A 22,644-nucleotide genomic window follows, 5' to 3' on the forward strand; every position below is an offset into this window, starting at 1 on the left:
CCCGCTGTTTAAGAGATAACTGCTCCGAACAACCTTGGAGAAGAACAGGCTCCCTTAAGACAGTAGATTTCCACATATATGCCTGTATATTCTTACTCTACTCTTTTCTTGGGTTAGTACAGCAGCTCACTTATCTAACTGCTGCCCCTTCTCCCCTCATTAAAGGTGATCTGACCTGTTCCTGTAAAGTGCCAAGCTCGATCTTTTTCCGAACCTCGCCTTCTCTAACTCCCTTACAGTACACAAAACACTGGGAGTGCAGGTGTGTAGCTGTGAGTTACAATTTCTCCTTTCTTTCAAAAATATTTATTTGGCTGCATCGGGTCTTAGTTGTGGCATATGCGATGTAGTTTCCTGACCAGGGATCCCTGCATTGGGAGCCTGGAGTTTTAGCCACTGGACCACAGGGGATGTCCCAACAATTCCAAATATTATCAGCCTCTTGTGTAAACAATCCCCAGGATGTATGGTGTTGGTGCATAGAGTTCAGTCAAAGAAAGTGATGTCAAATTTTTTTACCTCGTAGGAAATGAAAGTAAAACCTGTTTTAAACCTCAGTGTTTTAAACTCTCACTGAAAATAACTGCATGTGCCACCTGGCGGTGAGACAGTCAAATATACATTCTGTCCTGTTGGCTGTATATATGGAATTGTCATCAGAGATAGCCTTTACTGTAAAACAAGTCTAACATCTGGAAGTGCATGTGTTCAAACAAACAGCCAAAACACAAACACAGAGAGGGGAATAGGACATAATAAAGAGGAAAGAGTGTGTGGATGAGCCAAATCAGTCTCCTTTTCATTAATCCTAAATTCTTTCAATCCTCTGTTCCATTGGCTTTTCATGTACCTTCAAATCCAGTAAGGAGGGTATGTTGTTGTTAGTTGCTAAGTCTATCCTACTCTTTGCCACCCCATGACTATAGCCCTCCTGGCTCCTCTGTTCATTGGCATTCCCAGTCAAGAATACTGGAGTGGGTTGCCATTCCCTTCTCCAGAGGATCTCCCTGAAGCAGGGATGGAACTGGAGTCTCCTGCATTGGCAGGTGGATTCTTTACCCTTGAGCCACCAGGGAAGCCCAAGGTTACGGGGGACAAGAAATTAACGAAAATCTTTGCTACTACACTGTGGGGTGTAAGGTTGTTATTCCAAATGGTGACCGTAGTGATCTAGTTTACAAATGTGGGCTCTTCCACCCCTGCTGTCCATTGTCCCAGCACCTTCTGGACGCAATAGAAAATTTACTGTAGCAAAACTAGGGCAGCCTAGCATTGGTCGGTCTCTTAACAGTGAAAAAAATCATTCGGTGTTTATGTGAAAATTTTAAATAGACATCCTGTGTTTTATCTGGCAACCTGGGAAGTGTAGCTGGAGATCTGAATCTCCATGAGCGCTCCAACAGGAGGCTTCTGGGCCTTTCTGGCCCGAGAAGGAAGTGCTAGGCGTAAGGTGTGCTGCCAGCCGCCAGGCCGCACCAGGGTCAGGCAATTTGGAAAACAGTTCGGAGCCCCAAGGCGCAAGCCAGAGCCCAGGAGCCAGAGCCGGCCGCCCGACTCCAAGATGGCGCCCTCGGCCGCTGCCAGCTGCCAAGATGGCGGCGCGGGACCGCGCCCGCGCTCCCGGCCTCTCCTCCCCCAGCCTTCCTCCGTCGGGGAGCGCGACTCGCGTCGCTGTGCGCCTGTTGCCCTTCGGCCTGAGTGTACCGGCCGGTGCCCGCCGCGCACCATGCGGCTCCTAGGCTGGTGGCAGGTTCTGCTGTGGGTGCTGGGGTCTCCTGCCCGCGCCGAGGAGAGTGAGTACAGGCTGGGGCCGTGGGCGGCGGCGCGGGAGGCTGTGCCTGAAATGACCGGCAAGGTGGTCTACCTGGGCGACGCTCTTTTTATCTGCGCGAAGGCCCGGGTCTGCGCGCCTCGCCTCTTCCTGGCGCCCTCTAGAGCGCCTCTCTCTACGTTGTCCCGACCTCTTTCCTCCGGTGGTCCCGGCTCGCGGTCCGGGGTGGGATGCCCCGACCGTGTATTAGCGCTTACTGAGGCGTACCCGCATGTGCTGAGCACTTTATTATTAATGATAATCATAACGAGTAGCCGACCTGTACCATGTCGCAAAGAGTCGGACACGACTTAGCGACTGATCAACAACAACCGTGCCCTTAGTAGGAGCCAGGAACTGTGCATAGTACTATCATGTTCTCCTTTTGTCTTCCCACCAAGATATGTTCTGAGTATCCCTGTTTTGCTGATGAAGATGCTGAGCTCAGAGAGGCTAAGTAATCTGCCTACCTTCGTGCTTCTGGTAATTGGCAGAGCCTGTATCTCTCACTGCAAAGCCCACGATTTACTTTGCACCCTGCTGCACCACTTAAGGTCATTCTTGCTCAGGTGCCTGTGTGAAGGATAGATGGGAACAACACAGCAGACACCCCGGGTAACCCGCTGCTTGCCACATCATCCTCTTAGGCCCTCCTCCGTGGGGGGAGGCAGCCACCTGGAGGCATGGCTGGGACTTAGTCTCATTGCTCTTTCTCCCCACTCCTCACAGCTCTGTTAAAGTCCAGACCTTTTGACTTTGCTTGTTATTCAGAATTTACCACGAATACGCGGGCTTCCCAGGTAGCGCTAGTATTAAAGAACATGCCTGTCAATGCAGGAGACAGAAGAGATGCAGGTGTGATCCCTGGGTGGGGAAGATCCCCTGGAGGAGGGCATGGCAATCTACTCCAGTATTCTTGCCTGGAGAACCCCATGGACAGAGGAGCCTGGCGGGCTACAGTCCATGGGGTCGCAAAGAGTAGGACACAACTGAAGCGACTTAGTGCGCCTGCATCAGGAGTATGCAGGGCCTTCCTTTTGCAACAGTGTCCTGGAAAGAGGCAAGGCAGCCGGCTTGCTGAGTGATGAAAAGTAATGAAAACACTCATTATATGCCAGGCAGTATCCTTAGCGCTTTTTGAGCATCATTTGTTATTTTTATTCAAAAGAACTTGTTTCCCTATCACAAAAATTGTATAACCATACCACCAACAGCTGCAGAGTCCGTAGGGTTACATCAATGGTGGAGAGTTCACTGGGTATTTCCAATGTCCTTAAGGTCATAAAGGAGAAAAAAAGGAAAAGAAAAAGTACTCAAAACAAATCCAAAACCCATGATGACTTTGGGGAGAGATGTCACATGACAGTTTCTGTTTTCTCTTATTCTGACTCAAAGTTCTAACTCTCTGCATCACTCAGACTTCCTTTTGATTTTCTGTAAGGGAAATCTATCTAGTTGTACATGAAGGCGATCAGGAGCACCAGATTCTATTTTGTGCCCTGATTTTTTTCTCCGGAGATTCTTTCATGATGTTGGCATTCTCCATTTGCTGTAGGGGGCCCGGAATGTTGGTTAGGTTCACGGAGAGCAGATCTCTACAGAGCTGGTGCATTTGAGAGTGGGATTGGCTCCCCAGTCTGCCACCTTTTGTTCTTCTCCAGACTTTTAGCTTCTCTGGCTTCATCTCCTGCTCTCATCTTAAGAACAATCCAGTAATCATGTTGAGTTTGACTTCTGATTATACATGCAGTACATATTTATCAACGCAAGGCTACAGAAAGACTGCCATCCCCACCATCTTGGCAGAACTCCCTGTCCAGGCACCCAGCCCCTTCCCTAGGTCATAGTCAAAACAGTGCTTGACCCACTTCTGTCAGGACCTGCCTTGCTTTCCAAACCCTGTACTCTGCTCTATCTACCCTGTCATTTCTCCCTGCTTATCTGTTTTCCCATCAGTTTTATGTCCTTAAATTTATCTTATGTCCTAAAAACCAAATCCTGTCCCTTAGCCCCCTACCTGCCCATAACAACTACCTGCTCTTTCTTTTCCTTTTCAGAGCTAGATTTTCAGAAAGAATTGTGTATATTTATATATTGATAGATGCCACATGTAAGAAAGATCATACAGTATTTGTTTTTCTCTGATTTATTTTACTTAGCATAATGCCCTCAAGGAGGTCCATCCATGTTATTGCAAATGGCAAGATTTCCTTTTTTTTAAATGGCTGAATAATGTGATATTATATATATACACATATATAATATCACATTAATATGTTATTAATGTGATATTAACATATTAATGTTAGTATGTGTGATGTATATATCACATTTTCTTTATCCATTCGTTCACTGATTGCTTTCCTGTCTTGGCTTTTGTAAATAATGCTGCAGTGAACATGGGGGTGTATATACCTTTTTGAGTGAGTGTTTCTATTTTCTTTGGATAAATATCCAGAAGTGGAATTGCTGAATCACATGGTAGTTCTATTTTTTATTTTTTGAGGAACCTCCATACTGTTTTCCATAGAGGCTGCACCAATTTACATTCCTATTGACAGTGCATGAGGGCTCCTTTGTCCACACCCTTGTCAGCATTTGTCATTTCTTGTCTTTTTGATAATAGCCAGTCTAACATGTATGAGATGCTATTTCATTGTGGTTTTGACTTACATTTTGATCTGGTTTTTTTTATATCTTGTGTTCTCTGCATCTACTTTTTAAACATGTAATGCAGTTGCTGTTTTAATAGCCTTGTCTAACAATTCTGACAGCTGTGCAAGTTCTGGGTCAGGTTTGATTATTCTCATTATGGATAATGAGGAGAATTTCCCTCCTTCTTTGCACGCCTGGTAATCTTCGACTGGATGCCGGATGTAAATTTTTAGTTTGTTGAGTGCTAGGTATTTTACTATTCTTATAAATAGCCTTGAGCTTTGTTCAGATATCCACTTATTTGAACACAGTTTGATTCTCTTTTCAGGTTTGCTAGGTGAGAGCAGAACTGTATTTACTTTAGGGTAAATTGGGCCCTACTAATCCGCCTGCCAATGCAGGAGATGTGGGTTCAATCCCCGGGTCAGGAAGAGATCCCTGGGTCAGGAAGATCCCCTGAAGGAGGAAATGGCAACCACTCCAGTATGCTTGCCTGGAAAATTCCATGGATAGAGGAACCTGGAGGACTGCAGTCCATGAGGTCGAAAAGAGTTGGCCACAACTTGACAATTCAACACGCACGCACCAAAGCAAGTCCCTTTTGTGCACTCTCCCCAGGGCTCCGTGACTTATGAGGTTTTCCAGTGTAGTGGGTGGGGACAGGCGCTATTCCCAGTTCTCTGTGGGGACTGGGTAGTTGCTATCTCTCATCCTTTTGAGTGGTTCTTTCCTTGGTTTTGGGCAGTTTACTTACATGCATATGCTGACCAGTACACTCAAGGAGGCCCCTCCACAGATGACCAGCGTGCTCTTTCTGCAGCTCTCCCTTCTCCAGGGTTCTGTTGTGCAGGCTCTGGCTTTCTTAGTCTTTCTGGACCCTCCATCTCAACTGAGTCAAGGCAGGAACTCCCCAGGCGGTAAGCTGGAGCTGTTGTAGGCTCTTCTCGCCTGTTTCCTGTGTTTTCAGTGGTCACTGTCCTTCCCTGTCCCAGTCTCCTGAAGCTGTTGTTGCACATATTTGGCTGTTTTGGTGGTTGTTTCAGGAGGGAGAGTAAATCTGGTTTCTGTTTTTCCACTTAGCTTGAAATGAATTCCCGGAGAGTGTTTTTGAGTTGCCGAGTGAGTCTGCAGACATCTGTGGAAATGTTCTTTGAGACATTATACAAGCGTGCATGCCTTAGGAAGCTCCCAGACCCCTCCCCAGCTCTGAAGCCAGTTGGTCATTCACACTCTGGTAGACACGCTCTTTTGCGTGCAGGACTCCGGCCACAGCTGCTGGCTCCCCAGCCATACGGCGGGCTCGTCCGGGTGCAGCTGCACTCATTCCTTACCCAGAGTCTGGCGGTTGTTGTTGAGGTCGTGAGAGGTGGAGGGCAAGAGTCGTTATTACAGAGGTGAGTGGAGCTTGCTCTATGGATGTGTGAGACTGCCTCGGACTCCTCCCTTACCCAAACCTTTGGCTCAAGCCCCATCTAGTGGCTCCTGAGTGAGAGGAAAGCCTCCTCCTCTGGCTGCCGTCCCAGCCCTGCTGGGCACATCTTTAAGCACTCCTGGGGCTGTAGGCCAAGGGCAGCAGGCAGGAAAGCAGAGGCCAGTGGTGGAGGCCACCCCAGGAGGAGCTGCTGCTAGCTGTCGTGGTGTTCCTCAGGCAGTGTGGCCTGGCAGCCCTCTGAGGTATCTTGCAGGGAGGTAAGGCCCGCTCTGGAGCAGTAGTCCAAGACTTCGCTCCTGTTGCTTACTGCTTTGTGCCATTGTGCATCACGCTGAGACTCTTGTACTTCAGCTCAGTCATTTGTTAAGTTGACTTGGTAGCCTTCATCCCGTCCATCTCTCAGAGCTGATATAATGGGTGCAAAGATGCTTCACCACAGTAGAATCTTCCATATTGTTCAGTTGCCCAGTTGTGTCTGACTCTTTGCGACCCCATGGACTGCAGCACGCAAGGCCTCCCTGTCCCTCACTACCTCCTAGAGTTTGCCGAAGTTCATGTCCATTGCATCCGTGATGCCGTCCAGCCATCTCATCCTCTGACACCCTCTTCTCATGCCCTCAATCTTTCCCAGCATCAGGGACTTTTCCAATGAGTCATCTGTGCGCATCAGATGACCAGAATACTGGAGCTTCAGCATCAGTCCTTCCAGTGAATATTCAGGGTTGATCTCCCTTAAGACTGACTGGTTTGATCTCCTTGCTGTCCAAGGGACTTACAGGAGTCTTCTCCAGCACCACAGTTCAAAGGCATCAATTCTTGGCATTCTGCCTTCTTACGGTCCAACTCTCAAACCTGTACATGACCACTGGAGAATCTTCCATAAAGCCATCATTATTTTCTTGGATAGTCTCATCAAACAAATTAAATTGTTAAAGTGTTTGTATTGTATTTTCCTAATTGGATGTCTGGAGTGGAATGTTTTTGCTTGTAATCCACATGGCAAGCTGCAGGTTTCATGTGAAGCTGTGTGTCCACTTCTGGGCATTCATTAGTCTAGAACCCCCTTGTGATCTTCTTCATGACCTGGAGAATGATGGGTGGCTCTCTGATAGTTTTAACAGGAAGGTAACTTTTTATATCTAGTTCCCTGACCTGGGATCGAACTGGAAGGAAATTTTTCATATTTGAGAACTGTGATTCTTTGGGATTCATTTATTTTGAAGTCAAATATGACTGTGAACATGCTGGCATGTTTTAGTTGCAGAGAAAAGAAGTCACTTATGGTCAGAGGAGCAGCCTGCTTACCCATTCCAGGTGGGGGCTGTGTACATGAGTGAGGAGGTGCCTTCCCCTGACCCAGTGGGCCAGGACCCGTCTGCAGAAGAGACGGAGGCAGTGCTGGGGCTGGATGCTGACGGCAACCACATGGTGATGTTGTCGGTGATTCCCGGGGAAGCCGAGGACAAGCTGAGCCCAGAGTCCAGCAGCGGCACCTGCGGGGCCGGAGGGGAGGAGGACTCGAGGTGCAACCTTCGGGAGAGCCTCTTCTCCCTGGACAGAGCTGGAGCAAGCTTCTCGGAGAGAGAAGAGGAGTACTACACTGAGCCCGACGTGGCGGAATCCGACCCCACCCCAACTGAGGACGCCAACACCACTGAAAGTCTGAAGTCCCCAAAGGTCAACTGTGAGGAGAGAAATGTGACAGGATTAGAAAATTTCACTCTGAAAATTTTAAATATGTCACAGGTAAGGAAAAATTATTTAGTACTTTTCTCCTTTTCTGCACGTTGATTTTATGATTTAATACTCTGTCATCTTTCACATGCAGAGTCATAATCTTCATCATATTGTAAGTGGGATGGCATTTAGTGGCTGCATTGGTGAAAATTCACTTGACTTTTTGTGGTATATGTAGGGAAAGGAGGAGATATAACTAGTGTTGACTCTGCTTTTTAGGTGGCCTAAACCTGGTCATCCTTGGGGTAATCTCACCACCAAGCCTCGTGATAAAAATCCCCATGTACAGGGAGGTGTTTGGTATCAGAATCATAGCACTTTTCTTCTCAATGAAGTATTTATTATGGAGATATAAAAATGAGATATCTGAGTTACTAAAATTGTAATTTAGCACTGTTTGGACCAGTCATGTCTCTGAGAAGTTTGTTATATTGATGGAAAGTTTTTTCTTTTTCCTCCAGAGAGTATGAACCTAGTGTTTACTCTGGACTGAGAGCTGACACATTTGTCCAGGCCAGGCATGCTTTCCAGCTAGTTGGATAAATGGTGATTCTAAAGAGAATACCAGGATTCTGACTGATGTTTTCTGTCAGATTGTTCAAGCCAGAGAGCAGAATGAATTCAGGCTGCTTATATAAGACAAGAATCCTAGCTGTGAGAACTGTAGTAGCTTATTTTATTATTATTTAAAAATAGTTATTTATTTGGCTGTGCTGGGCATTGGTTGTGGCACAAGGGGTCTTCAGTCTTCATTGCAGGATCGTTAGTTGCAGCATGTGAACTCTTAGTTGTGGCGTGTGGGATCTAGTTCCCTGACCTGGGATTGAACCTGTGCCCCCTGCATTGGGACCACAGAGTCTTAGCCACTGGACCACCAGGGAAGTTCCATGTGATTGCTTGTTTTAAACTAGGGCGCATACAGTTCATTGAGCGCCCCTCCAAGGCAGGTGTCACACCCTGCCCTCGGTGCCTGGTGAATGCTGTACCTCAGCTGTGTGGACTGTTGTGTGACTGTTCCATACATAACCAGGAGAAGGCACTTTGAGTGGTCAGAGGTAGCGTGGTGGCAGGGATGTTGCACCCTCAGACTGAACTAACCTTTGGCCAAATACATGGAGCTGACTGCTTAGTATAGACTTGGATCTGCTGAGATTATAGCTTGGGCTTGAGATCACAGTGCTTTAATGATTCTGTTAGATTGTGTGAGATGCATAGTTCTAAGATTGGGACATTAGCTTGTATCCTGTGAGTACTTAGTGTATGAATTGAGAATTATGAAAAATATTAAAATTGCTCTATAGTGATCTTAAGAAAGCTTAGAGGAGGAACCCTCCTCCACTGTTAGTGGGAATGGAAGTTGGTGCAGCCACTATAGAGAACAGTATGGAGGTTCCTCATCAGATTAAATTTAGAGTTGCCATATGATCCAGCAGTCCCACTCCTGGGCATATATTCAGACAGAACCACAATTCAAAAAGATATATGCTGGGACTTCCCTGGAACTCAGTGGTTAAGACTTTGTGCTTCCACAGCAGGGGGTGTGTATTTGATCCCTGGTTGGGGAACTAAGATCCTACATGCCACATTGCCTGACCAAAAACAAACAAAAGATACATGCACCTTTGTGTTTATAGCAGTACTGTTTACAGTAGCCAAGATGTGGAAACAATCTAAATGTCCATTGACAGATGAGTGGATAAAGAAGATGTAATACACACACAGGAATATTAATCAGCCATAAAAAAGAAAAAAAATGTCATCTGCAGCAATGTGGATGGAACTAGAGATTATCATACTAAGTGAAGGACAGAGACAAATACCGTATGATATCACTTAAAAATGGAATCTAAAATACAACACAAATGAACCTATCTACAAAACAGAGACAGACTCACAGACAGAGAACACACCTGTGGCTGCCAAGAGGGAGGCAGTGGGGGAGGAATGGATTGGGAATGGGGGATTAACAGGTATAGGATGGACAAACTTATATATAGGATGGACAAACAACAAGGTCCTACTGTATAGCATAAGGAGTTATATTCAATATCCTGTGATAAACCATGATGGAAAAGAATATGACAAGGAATACATGTATGTATAACTGAATCACTTTGCTGTACAACAGAAATTAACCCAACATTGTAAATGAGCTATCCTTTATTAATATACATAAGAAAAAGGAAAACCTTGGAGGAGAGTTGGTGACATGTCATTTAATGCTACTTTTCTGCTGATCCGTGGATCCATGCGGGTCCACCCCGGAAGGTTCTCGGGTGCTACACCGCTGTCTCCCTCCTGGCTCCGCCCCCACCTCCTCTCCCTGGCATCCGTGGTGCTTCCTGCCCTTGAGTATCCTTCCAGAAGAAGTTCCCATCCTTTACTGCCGACTTTAACACTTTTTGTTTCTTTTGCCACAGGACCTTATGGATTTTCTCAACCCAAACGGTAGTGACTGCACTCTAGTCCTGTTTTACACCCCTTGGTGCCGATTTTCTGCCAGCTTGGCCCCTCATTTTAATTCTCTGCCCCGGGCATTTCCAGCTCTTCACTTTTTGGCACTGGATGCATCTCAGCACAGCAGGTATCTTCCCCTAGTATCTTCCTCAGTGGGGTTTATGTCTCATCCCATTGGACGATGGTTACAGTTACTTGGGGCTCGTTATCAGTTAAGTTAGGAGCAGAGGAGGCTGGCTTGAGCCTGAGCTTTGAGAAGGAATTGAGGGAAGGAGAGACAGTGTGAGCAGTGAGAATTGGCACATTCCTGAGGGAGACTTTCTGGAGGCTCCTTAAGAAGAAAGACTGTTCTTCCCCTGGTGGAATTTAAAGATGGCTCTGCCTGATGGCAGGGGCGGGGGCAGAGGATGTGTTAGGGTCCTGGCCAGATTGAATTAGCAAAATTAGCATCCGAAGTATGTTCTTCCTGTGTGACTTTCACCTGCAGCGTAGGTCCCCAACCTAGCAGCCTAACCCTTGGCACCCCTGTTTTATGTCTGCTAAGGATTTCTTTCTTTTTTTTTTGGACTTCCTTCTTTCTTTTTTATTCTTTTTATTTATTTATTTTGGTTGCGCTGGGTCTTTGTTGCTGTGCGTGGGCTTTCTCTAGTTGCATTGAGCCTTCTCTAGTGGTGGTGAGCCTGGACTACTTTCGTTGCAATGTGTGGGCTTGCGGTGGTTTCTCCTATTTTGGAGCATAGGCTCTAGGCGCCCAGCCTTCAGTAGTCACGGCACTCGGGCTCAGTAGTTGTGGTGCATGTGCTTTATTGCTTCACCGGCTGTGGCTGTGGTATCCTCCCGGACCAGGGATTGAACCTGTTATTGCAGACAGATTATAATCCGCTGTACCACCAGAGAAGTCCTTTTTTAAAAAAATTCTTTTCTTTCCTTCTTGCCCTCCTTCCTTCTTTCTTTCTTCTTGCTTACATTTATTCTTGAATGCATGTTCTTAGTAGATATTCAATAAATTTGATGAATTATTTTAGGACTTTGATATACATTTGCCCTTGTTTTGTAGTCTTTCATATTGTTCAGTGGGGTTTTGTCTTTTCTGAATGTTCAGTAAGATAAGTTACAAAGAACATAGTGCAGATGTTAAATATTTTCCCTGTGACTGGGTCTGAGCTAATAAACCATGTCATCCTCTCCTGCTGTAAGTCAGATGCTACTTCTTAGGTCACATGGTGGTTGTGTGTGAATAAATTTGGGAAGTTTGGAAGATAGTCAAGTTGGTGATGAAAATGAGGCCCTGATTTTCAGTGTGGATAATGTTTACCTGAAATTGATTATGAAGAAAGAAACTGCCCCACATTTCCCACAAAGGCTTCAGGGAAGGATCTCAATGGCCTGGCCCAAGGTTACAGACTGATTGGAAGGACATTTGAAGTCACTGTCCAGCTTTGACCAGGCCTTCCACTGACCCCCTAGTCAGCAGGGCTAGTTCCCAGCACCTGCTCAGCACTCTTTTCTTATGGATCTGACACCAGCTTCCACGCTATCCTCTATTCCCTGCAGGCTTTTATCATCCCTTTTATTGCTTCTTCATCTCTGTGCATCCTTCTCAGTGCCTGGGATGGTGCCTCAGTTATGGAGAATAGAGGATACTCTGTCTTATTGTATTGTAGGACATGTGTTTGCCTCATATGTTAATATTTATGTTACAACATGTTTGCAAAAGAAAAAAATCCTAATTATCCAATATTACCATTTTATTAGTTGGGGTAACTGAGGCTTAGAAAGGTTAAATAATCTGCCCAAAGGTCACACAGCTGGTTCAGTGGCAGAACTGAGGCTTGAACCCAGAACATTTTGACTTATATATATATACTGCTCAGAATACTTAAACTGTTAAATACTTAAACTGTAAAAGTTGAAACAGTACTGCTCAGGTCGTGTTACTTCTGAGTTGTCCTGGCTTAATTGTGGTCTTCCTGGTGTGTGTGTTAGATCGTAGATTCCTTTGCACCGACTCACCAACCTAATTGCTTATCCATAAGTTGAATCTTTTATGAGGGATGGAAATGAGCATTCTGGAGAGTCTGAAGTTTCTTGTGTCAAGTAAATTGACACAGTGTGTTTTGTCAATGCATTGGAATTTTCTGGTCTGATCTGTTTTGGCTGTTAGGAACAAAAGTAGTGGAATAATTGTGTCAGGGGCAGCTCCACGTTGTAATAGAAAGCAAGTCAGAGAGCAGAACGGGAATGCCCCCAACCCTGCCCCACGAGGAAGGCAGTCAGAAACAACCACAGCCTGTGGTTTCAGTGGCAGAAGCCTCCACAGGCCACAGAAATCTGATCCTTTCTCATGTATTTCCATCCATTCTGATACCGTAATTGTGTGAGGAAACCCACTGTTAATTTAGGTTTTTCTCTCTTGTAGCCTTTCCACAAGGTTTGGCACTGTGGCTGTGCCTAACATCTTGTTATTTCAAGGGGCTAAACCGATGGCTAGATTTAATCATACAGACCGAACGTTGGAAACACTGAAAATCTTCATTTTTAACCAGACAGGTATGTAGAAATAATACGCTGTAGAAGACGACATTTTATTGCTGGAGGAATATGCCTTCTATGACTTTTGATCAGCTATTACCCTTAAGTGAAGGATTCAAGATTGGCTTTGGGATGTAAAACTTCTTTTCTGATGAAATGTTGTGGTCCTGTTAAATGTCTATCAATCAGTGGCAAGCTTAACATGATTAGGTAATATTAATATGATTATAGATAGCTTTGAAAAATGTAACAGCTTTACTGAGACAACATTCGCATGCCATACACCTGTAGATACGTTTTTACATACATTATTCATTTAGGTGTAATATTTACACAGAAATATGCATTAGTCACTAGTGCCTGTGACTAGTAGTGAATTTTCACAAATCGAACACCTTGAGTAACCGGTACTCAGATTTAGAAGAGAACCTTATCAGCCGCTTTTCTTCACTATCACTCCTGTTCTCCCCGAGGATAAGCACCATCTTCACTCCTACTATCATAATATAGTATTCCTCGTTTTTGATCTTTGAATTAATGCAGACACACAGTATGGATTCTTCTGTGTCTGACTGGTTTTACTCACCATTATGTCTGTGGGATCATCTGCACTGTTGTGTATGGTTGTGTTTTTTTCATTTTTGTTGTTGTATGGAGTTCTATTTATTAATTCATGTGTAGATGCTATTTTAATTCCTGGATATTTGCTGAAACACAGGTCCTTATTTTTATGCTGTGGAAGTCTGAGCACTGAATAGTGATGAAATGTCCTTCATTGGAAAGGTTCATTCCTCAAAAGCTTTAATGCCTCAGTTATGAGTACCCACTTTTTCCTGAAATATATTCATTGGAAGTGAATAAAAATTATTATACCTTCCATATATTCTTAGCTGTATGTAATTACTTAGATTCAACACAGAAGAACAAAGAGCTGAATTACCTTATGGGAGTAACTAACTACCAGGTATTTAGTTATTCCAAGTCTTGTAAAGGATCCCTGCTTGTCGTTTAGATTGATATGGAGAAGGGAAGCTAATTTGTTCAGTGCTGTCACAAAACTTAGAACATAAGTGAAACCTATGTAATCACTTTGGTAATCCCTGATCCCAGTGTTGGTTAGTTGTTCTAACCATTCTTTCAGTAAATTATTTTAAAACATTTTGAATTTAGCATTACTCACCCTGTGACAACATTCTGTAGACTCCTGAGAATAGCTTTACTAAGTTGTTGAACTTTGGTCTTGAAAGAGAACAAAAGACACCTCATACAATGCACCGACTGAGGCCTTTCTGGTGAGTTCACTGAAATTCTAGTGTTTTAGCTTTGAACAGCTGAGTGGATTCCTGCTCCTTTGATGGGGTGGAGAGAAGGGCAAGTCACAAATTACCCTGACAGGCAAGTGAAGCCCATCCCAGCTATACTAGCTGTGCTGTTTAAGCTACATATCATTTTGCATGCCATGAAGAATACTTAAGAAAAATCTGTAGTGGGAATGTTTTCTATCTCATTTGAAACAAAACTGATTTCTCTTTCAGGTATAGAAGCCAAGAAAAATGTGGTGGTAACTCAAGCCGACCAAATAGGCCCTCTTCCCAGCACTTTGATAAAAAATGTGGACTGGTTGCTTGTATTTTCCTTATTCTTTTTAATCAGTTTTATTATGTATGCTACCATTCGAACTGAGAGTATTCGGTGGCTGATTCCGGGCCAAGAGCAGGAACATGCGGAGTAGTGACAGATTGGAAGGAGAGTTGGGAAGAATTTCACTCCTTCGTTTCAGAGACTAATGCTGCAACTTCATGTATTTTCTCTAGTGAAGTGCTGACTTACAACTTTAGTCAGATTGAAAGAATCATGTGTTTGCTGAACTGTTTGAATGTGTAAAAAAAAATTATAAACTGATGTTTTAATTAGTCCTATAATAAGCAAATGCAAACATATTCAGTAGAATTCACCATTCTTATTTTTACTACTTGAACATTTTAAGGGAGTAATCCAGTTTGACATGTGAAGATGTATTTTCATGGAGTAATGAACAGAGTGACAGTATGCTTACTTAGGCAGAAAAAAGACTTTCAGATTGTGGATTTAGAAAACTGTTGATTTCTTGTATACACCTAAGAAAGTTGATTTTCTGTTCATTTGTCTTTTCTCTCCCAGAGTCAGTAAGCAGGAAAGTGTTCTTCTATGGGAAGAATAATTAGGATCAATAGGTGTGACCTTACAAGTAGCAGCTGATGGGAAAATAAAGAGTCAGATACTGTGGTGTTTGTGACCTCTGATTTCACTGAAAGGATCTGAAGTGGGTTGAGAAGTTGTTTCTGGGTAAGGCAGATGTTAATCAGCATGCATTAACTGAACCTTAAAATGTTCTTGGCCTTCTGCTAGGTTTAGTGAAAGCCGAAAGAAATATAAAGTACTGTTGTTGCCCACAGTTGATTATGGTCTAGTTTAGGACACATGTAGAAAAGAGACAATGTGTAATTGACATGAACTTTTTGAAAGGCCGTTTCTAAAAGATCCCTTAAATTCAGACATGACAGTTGACTACATAATAATAAACTACTGTTATACTGATCATTTCCGGAGTTTAGATAGTTTAGATCATAAGGTATTCTAAGTTCTGTGAAAATAGAACCTTAGATGAGCCTCCTTCCCATAGTGTAACATTCGATAGGGGTTTACAATGTATGTGTCATGCTGTGGACAGCTGTGGCAGGGGTAGTCCCTGGCAGGAGGGGACCATAGCTCAGAAAAGTACCGTTATTATTTCTATTTTATGTGTGAGCCTGGCATATTGAGATTAAATAACTTACCTAGGTTACATACATAGTACGCTGATGAATCTAGGATTTGAACCTTCATACGTGTATCTGTACGTACAATATTTGAGGGAAAAAAAAGCCCTCATTATTCCATCTCTTATAATAATATTTGAGTATTACTATGTGTGCCACATATTGCTTTAAGTGCTTAACATATACCATTTCCTTTATCTTGTACAGTGGCCCTCTGAGGTTGACCCCACTGGAAAATTAGTGAGGCCCTAAATAACTTGCTCTTCGTTATATACTTTCAGTGGTGGAACCCAGCTTCAAACTTAAGCATTCACTAGAGCCTCTATGTGGGCTGATCCCTGTCCTGCCTCGATGCTATGGCCCAGGCAACCATCATATGCATATCATTCCAGTCTTTCTCTTATGTTCCCCATACTTGTAGCCATGATATAGCATCCTTTTCTCCCTTCTTTTGCTTAACAAGTGATAAATATTTCACTGTTGGTAATAGTGTTCCTAACCATGGCTATAGTATAGGCCTTTGAATAGATTGAGCATTACTTACCTCACCTGTCCTCTTGCTGGATTTATGGTTGTGTATATAATCTTATTCCCTTGGTGGCAGATTCCCAGAGTGGGAGTTATCCTATCAAAGAAACAGGAATTTCCTTCTGGTTTCATATGTAGTAGGGCCCTGTACTAGTCTGGAGGGTGAGGAAAGGCTCCCAGGATGACCAGCGGATCCATGGCTTTGCCTCTGACACTTAGCTGAGGCAGGCTACAGAGGCTCCCCTGGAGGGAAATAGGGAACAGGGCTGGTTCCTGGAAGGGAGGTCCAAGTGTAGAGGGTCAGCTGGGAAGCACTGGTGTTGAGAGAAGGAGAACTAGAGGGGAAGGAAGTGGTCCAAGACCAGTCAAACATGTCTGTTGAGAACACTGTATACCAGGAACCCATGCCAGGAGGAGACTGCAACTCCACGGAGGACAGCAAGAATCATCACGGTGCCAGCCACCAGGGGTGTAAGCCCAACACTTCTGTCCCTGACTTCTTGGTATTAGTTACCTAGGAAGACAACACACTGGATAGAACAGCGTTTTTATTCTCACGAGAAGAGACAGCAAGGTCAGTCCCAGTAGTGTGCATAGGCCCCTCATGGCTCAAGGATGTCCCTCAGGCCCAGCCTATGGCCAAAGAGCGCCCATCTAGTGCCACAGCAGAACCCTCTCCCCTACCGAATGTGACATTCTGAAATGGGGGTGTGTGCGCCGGGGTCACTGACGTCCACGCTTCAGCAGAACAAAGGAGCACACATTCAGTCTGAAACAAGGAAGGATACTCTCACAGGCCGATCAGCCTGGCGCAAGCTGTGTGGGCTCTTTTTTGGTAAGGAAGTGTACCAGGCCCAAGGCCTAGTCCATGTGGCCAAGCAGGACGTGAAAGACTGTGAGCAGGAGGCTGTTTCTCTCAACAGTGTCCATGACAGTTGAGAGGTATTAGGGAAGGAAAATGATGCAAGCAAACCACTGCAAATGATGAGGGGTCTCCAACTTGTTACTTCACAACTACCAGTTAATTTCTCAGTTCTCACTTTAATGAGCAAGATAGTAGAACATTTTTCATGATCCCAAATGCCCAAAGTAAACATTGGAAATACAATCTACAGTTCCAGCTCTTATATATATCCATGTATGGCATCAGGCAAAGGAAACCAGAATGTCTCAGATAAATGCTTTGAGACCAGTGATATTTGATGAAGGTCTACAGCAAGATTCCTCTGCTGAGTTTTCATCAGGTGAGCAAGAATGAAGAAGATGGCTGGGTCATAAGTCTGAATTTTAGACTATTTTAGGTAAACAGGCTTTGTTTTTTTCAAGTCTACATGGGAAATAAAACCAGCTGCTAAGCTGAACTTAAATGGACTCTCATAGTTTTAAAAGTATATTCCTGAGTGTATTCCTATGTTCTCTGCAAAACATATTATTAATTTGCTTGAACTATTTAGTAAAAAAAAAAGACAAGAATATACTAAAACCCACTAAATTGTACCCATTAAAGGGATGAATTTTATGGTATGTGAATTCTATCTCAAAAAAAAAAAAAAGGAGTGATAATAAAATACTAATACAAATATATAAAACAAAGACTACTCCTTTTGTCCAAATATATAATTTATCTAAATCTGTCCACATGTTGTCTCCCGGATGCCTACTGTGTATTGAGTGTGCTACCTTTTAGAAAGCACTGTGAGCTGGGTTTTCCAAATTATTTTATCTAGACAAAGAGAGATGAGTTAGCCTGCCCAGGCCACTGGCAGCTAAGTAATAACAGAGTAGAGCTGAGATTCACCCGGTGGCTCCCCGACTTAGAAGGCCCTATTTGCATCGCTGTAGTTCACTGTCCCACAACCGCTAGTAGAGTGCAATGGTCTCCAGTCACCCCCGACCCCCCTGCAGCTCATCTCTTACTGTCGCCGTCCGCGACATCCTCCAGCCCGCAAGTGCTGTTTGCCCCAACGAGGTCAGACTGTGGGCGAGGCAGCGACAACCCGAGGGCCGGACACCGGACTCCATTCTCAGCCGCGCCAGCCCCAATACCCGCCCCGCACCAGGCGGGAAACCTGGCACCCGAGCGGCGATGACGCCGAAGGCCCATCAAGCCGGGGCTGACAGTGCCGGGGGCCTGCGGGGGCCTGCGGGGGCCTGCGGGGGCCTGCGGGGGCCTGCGGGGGCCTGCGGGGGCCTGCGGGGGCCTGCGGGGGCCTGCGGGGTTGCCCGCCATCGAAGCTCCCAGAGACCTTCCGGGGCCGGTCCGCGTCTGGGCCTGCGCGGCGGGGCAGGGCTTTGCGGGACGGTCTAGGCTGTAGCTGGGAGCTCCCCTCACGGCCCCTGGCTCCGGGGCGGCGGGCGGCGGGCAGGCAGCGCGCCGGGCAGCCCTCGGCGCGACGCTATGGCGGCGGCGCTCGGGGCGCGGGGAGCGACGCGGCGCTGGTTCGCGGCGCTGAGAGGCTGGAGCCAGAGCCTCGCAGCCATGGTGAGTGCCGAGGGCCCGCTGTGCGGGAGGAGGGCGAGGCCCAGCCATGCCGGCCGAGGGGTGAAGGGACTGGGGCAGGCCCCGAAGTGGGCCCGGACTTCGTGTAGCCACGTTTGGGCGCCCGGCACCTGCCGACGAGCTGGTCTGAGACAGGGGTGGCCGTAGCATCTTCCAGTTTCTCTTGGCTTAGAATTTCGTCGTAGTCTCCGAAATTGCCAACAGGAAAACAAACCACCACGACTTAAGTGTTAAAAAAAAAAAAAAAAAGTCAGTATGAAAAGCAGTTGTGAAAATTCTTCACTGGTGATGTGACTAAAGCTGCTTGTCGGGTCGTCTAGATTGTGCGCTCGGTGAGAGCAGGCACCGTCTCTCACTCTCTGTAAACGGGGCTCTGAATGTTGAATTAACTCATTTGTCTTGGTGTTAATTTTTTGGAGCAATTACTAATAAATTATCTTTTGAGTTGCACACTGATTTTTTTTTTTTTTTTTAATCCCTATAGGCGCCCGGTCCGTTTCCCCGTTTTATAAATTCACATATTGGGGGTAAATTGACTTGAGGGCAAGTTTTAACATGCAGCACCACCTAGTGGGCATATGTTGTATTAAACTCACCGTTTCATTTTCTTAAATTGCTTGTTAGAACCCATTTGGCAGTTTGAATTTTTTTTTAATAGAAAAAAAATGTGACTCGATGATGGAGAAGATAAGCATTCTGCTTCGTGGCCATTAAGGTGAGAACACAAGTTGAGTGCTTACTGTCGCCTAGGCGTGTCCCAGGGCATACTTTTGTCTAGGGCGCTGGGGATCGAGCACAGTTGTGGCATTGGGGAGGCGTGAATAAACAGGTGTGTTTGGAGTGGCTGCCACGTGCCGGGCTCTATGCTGGGTGCCTCCACACTTAAGATCTCTTTAAGCCTTTTAAAAATCTTGGCAGGTGTATGTTGTAACATCCGCACTCTAAAACATTGCAATTCAGAGAGGCTAAGAGATTTACTCAGCATCCACAGCTGAAAGTAGCAAAGCTAGGCTTGGATTGAAGATTACTCTCCAAATCCTATGCTTTCCCTGTCTCTCTGCGTAGCTCCCACAGAAAGAAAATCAAGTCCACCACAAAGGGTTCTGTGGAGTGTGTGTCGTTAAGGGGACTGTTTATGTTATATGGGTGAAGTGACTCCATTTTACAGTTCCGTACTGGCTCCTATTCCTAGGTAGACACCTGTAGTGAGCACAGTCATGGACCTCACTGGAGATGTGGAGGTTTAGGGAGGAGGAAGACAGCTCAGAGTGTGCTCCACAGACTCCCAGTGACTGCTGCTTAACCCACAGCATAGTTAATAGTTTTCTTTGCAGCTATTCAATGATAATTCTGTTTCCTTAGCAAGATAGTCTTAGTTGAATTAAAATATTTAAATGTTTAAAATTTTTAGGTAATTTCCTGTATAGGTCTTCTGTGAAATTTTTCACAGTTGTCACTGAAAAGCTAATGAATGGATACTTCTCTTTTTAATAGTATGTGATTTTTGATAACAAGCCTTCAAATGTTTTTATTTAATTAAGAGGCATTCTCATTATCTCCTGTTAGTTGTAGGGAAGGGTAGCTGACTAAGCAAGGAAGAGAAACTAGAAGGTTGGCTCATTAGCATCCTTTTTTCCTTTTTGCAGATTGTAAGTTTACTTCCTTTGCCTTCTTAATTACACTGATAAAGGGTTTTAGGATTTCTGAAGTGGGAATGAGTTGAAGTTTCATGGCAGAGCATCCAGCTCAGCCTCTGGTTGCCCTTTGATAAGGAAGCCTTAAGTTAGTTCGTTCTTTCTGGGGCCAGTCCCTCCCTCACCTGAGCAGGTAGTAGCCCAGCATACAGGTAAGACAGGAGGTACTGGTGGGCAGTTATGCCAGAATGAAAACATACCTCTTCTGACTTCTCCTAGGGTGTTCTTTTCTTCTGTCTGTCATGCTGCTCAGAGTTCTTTCCGTTCAAAAACAAGTAGCATGGCAAGTGTGGGCCTGTTAACTAACAGAGCTCTGGGTTTGGGAATGTTCTCACCAGGATGAGTAGGAACAAGGTGGACAGTTGTGCACAAGTGCTTCCAAGTGGGCAGTGCTGTGGCTAGATGGTTGAGGGAGTCTGTCTTACTGATGCTTCTGAGACAACTCACGCCACTAAAGCAAGAGCTCTTTAACCTATAGCCCAGAGGGTGTGTGAATGCCCAGAAGTTATTTTATCAAATCCCCTGTAAATGTGCATTTGTTTTTTCCTCTCTGAGGATTGATCGGTCTTAACTAGAATTGAAAGGCGATGGTGAACTCAGAGAGTTGAGACCCATGTGAGTAAGGACTGAAGGCTGCTGAGGTGATGTGGGGTCATCCAAAGGGAGTGGACCAGGAGTTGAGAGTCCTGAGTTCTAATCCTGGTTCTACTGGTGGACTTGCAGGGTTCCTTGGGTGAGTGTGTTACCTCAGTTTCCTAAGTCCTGGAATGTTGGCCATTGGTTATGATCTTTGGTAAGATGTCCAAATAGTCAATCTCAACTTTATCTGTAAGAAACCAGGAAAGCTGAATTGTAAAGTTAGAGGCGTTTGTAAGGGGTGATAAGCTCACATACCATGGAGCTAGTCTTGTTTTTATCTCTTTTTGAGAACTTTGTATTTTGAGAACGAAGTAATCAGAGATGGTTAGAAATCGTTGTCCTTAAGACTTTTTTCTGTATCTCTACATAAAGTAAAGAGCTGTACATGTATTTGAATTTAACCAAACCTCTACATTTCAGGTATTAAATGTGTTCTTTTCATAGTCAGCAGGTACCCACCAGTTGACTGCAGAGGAGAGGAGCCAGATGATACTTGACCTTAAGGAAGCAGGATGGTTGGAATTAAGTGAGAGAGATGCCATCTACAAAGAATTCTCTTTCAAAAATTTTAATCAGGTAATTAGTGCATATTCTTGCTTGTGCCATGGTGTTTTGTGTTTTTTTTTGGTCACCTTAGGCTGTAACTCTTTCTATTAGTATTGGTTTTCTGGTACCCTGTGGGTCCAGGATCTAAATCTTTTCTTCCTAAGTAATTCAGTGACAGTTATTCTTTCCTTGTTGACAGTTACTGCCACCCAACTGGGTGATTCTCAACTCTAGGGGAAGGGGATGATTTGTGTGATTTGGAAAAATCAGATTCTGATACCACTGTTGCTCTGATTTGGTGTTGGTTAGGATATGTAATTCCCTTTCAAATTTTAAATAACATTAATGGAGTGTCAGCTTTTTACATTTATCACAGGGGGGCATGAGTATAACTGGTTGAGAAACATATACCTGCTTGACTGATCTCCCCTAGTTTTCTTGGATGATTGTCAAGTTTTCTTTCTCTTGATAGTTGCATTTCTGCCTCTAAATCATTCTCCAGGCTGCACCCTCTTCTCTGATTGGTTCATTTTCTCTAGTAGCCAGCCCTTATAGCTTTTCTTGAAAGCTGGCCCCCACCTTGAAGATTGAGCCTTAACAGGGAACTATTCCATTAGAGCCCCACCCTGTTTAGAGAGTCATCTCCCATGACTTACCCTTCAGTTCTTACTCCACTGAATTTACATAAGGTCCATGCTTTAGACTGTTCCCTGTTTGTTCAGTTAGTTTGGTAATCCTCTGGACAGATTTATTGTTTTTATTTATATTAGGTGTCAGCATCTAGAAGGCAGAGACCATGTTTGCTCAAATAACTGTCTATTGTACCTAACACAGTTCTGGGTACAAACAAGCATTGGATAAATGCAGACATTGATTACAGTGTTTGCTAGTTTCTGGAAGGGTGTGTGAAGACCAGATTTCCACCAAAGAAACTTTCGACATGTTTTCCTAGTAAATGCCGTTGGCTCCACTGTGCTGCCTGCCCCATTCTTCTCTCCAACCATCTGGCTGCCAGCCTTCTGCTGTGTCTCCCACTCCTGAGGAAGCCTGGACCAAGCTGGCTCCTTGTCCCTGCTGCCCCACGTGCTCGACGGCTCTTGTCAGGGGCTTAGCACTCTGTGGCTGGTGGCAGGGAATCCCATTGGTACAGTAAGCTTGTGCATAAGCTCTAGGTAGCATTTTCCAAGCTTATTAAAATTCTTACATGTGTACAGCCTGACTTCTTTAAGCCTGGGCTAATTTATTGGGCTTGAACATGTGGCTTAAAGTACTTGAGTAGTGTTGCCTAAGGCTCTGCCCATGAGTCAGTCATCCAG

The 22,644-nt window shown here is 44.8% G+C and overlaps 2 protein-coding genes across 5 annotated transcripts in view; both read left to right on the forward strand.

Annotated features, from left to right (window-relative positions):
- Nucleotides 1-1,351: 1,351 nt before the first annotated feature.
- TXNDC15 (thioredoxin domain containing 15) lies at nucleotides 1,352-14,886 on the forward strand. Its single transcript, XM_020908018.2, has 5 exons — nucleotides 1,352-1,793; nucleotides 7,156-7,643; nucleotides 10,055-10,218; nucleotides 12,511-12,641; nucleotides 14,159-14,886. The coding sequence occupies exons 1-5, from the start codon at nucleotides 1,388-1,390 to the stop codon at nucleotides 14,353-14,355; spliced, it is 1,386 nt and encodes a 461-aa protein (XP_020763677.2). The 5' UTR covers nucleotides 1,352-1,387; the 3' UTR covers nucleotides 14,356-14,886.
- Nucleotides 14,887-18,263: 3,377 nt separating this feature from the next.
- Nucleotides 18,264-22,644, forward strand: part of PCBD2 (pterin-4 alpha-carbinolamine dehydratase 2) — a 44,372-nt gene continuing 39,991 nt past the window's right edge. Inside the window, exons 1-3 of one of the 4 annotated variants that reach the window (XM_020908013.2) lie at nucleotides 18,399-18,431; nucleotides 19,108-19,164; nucleotides 21,227-21,358. In XM_020908013.2, the coding sequence (XP_020763672.1) occupies nucleotides 21,269-21,358 (90 nt within the window). In that variant the 5' untranslated portion in view covers nucleotides 18,399-18,431; nucleotides 19,108-19,164; nucleotides 21,227-21,268. Of the gene's footprint in view, nucleotides 18,432-19,107; nucleotides 19,165-21,226; nucleotides 21,359-22,644 lie in introns of those variants that run through there. The other 3 variants (XM_020908012.2, XM_020908015.2, XM_020908016.2) reach the window with 3 other exon arrangements.

The sequence above is a fragment of the Odocoileus virginianus genome, chromosome 3, assembly GCF_023699985.2.
Source record: "Odocoileus virginianus isolate 20LAN1187 ecotype Illinois chromosome 3, Ovbor_1.2, whole genome shotgun sequence".
NCBI lineage: Eukaryota > Metazoa > Chordata > Mammalia > Artiodactyla > Cervidae > Odocoileus > Odocoileus virginianus.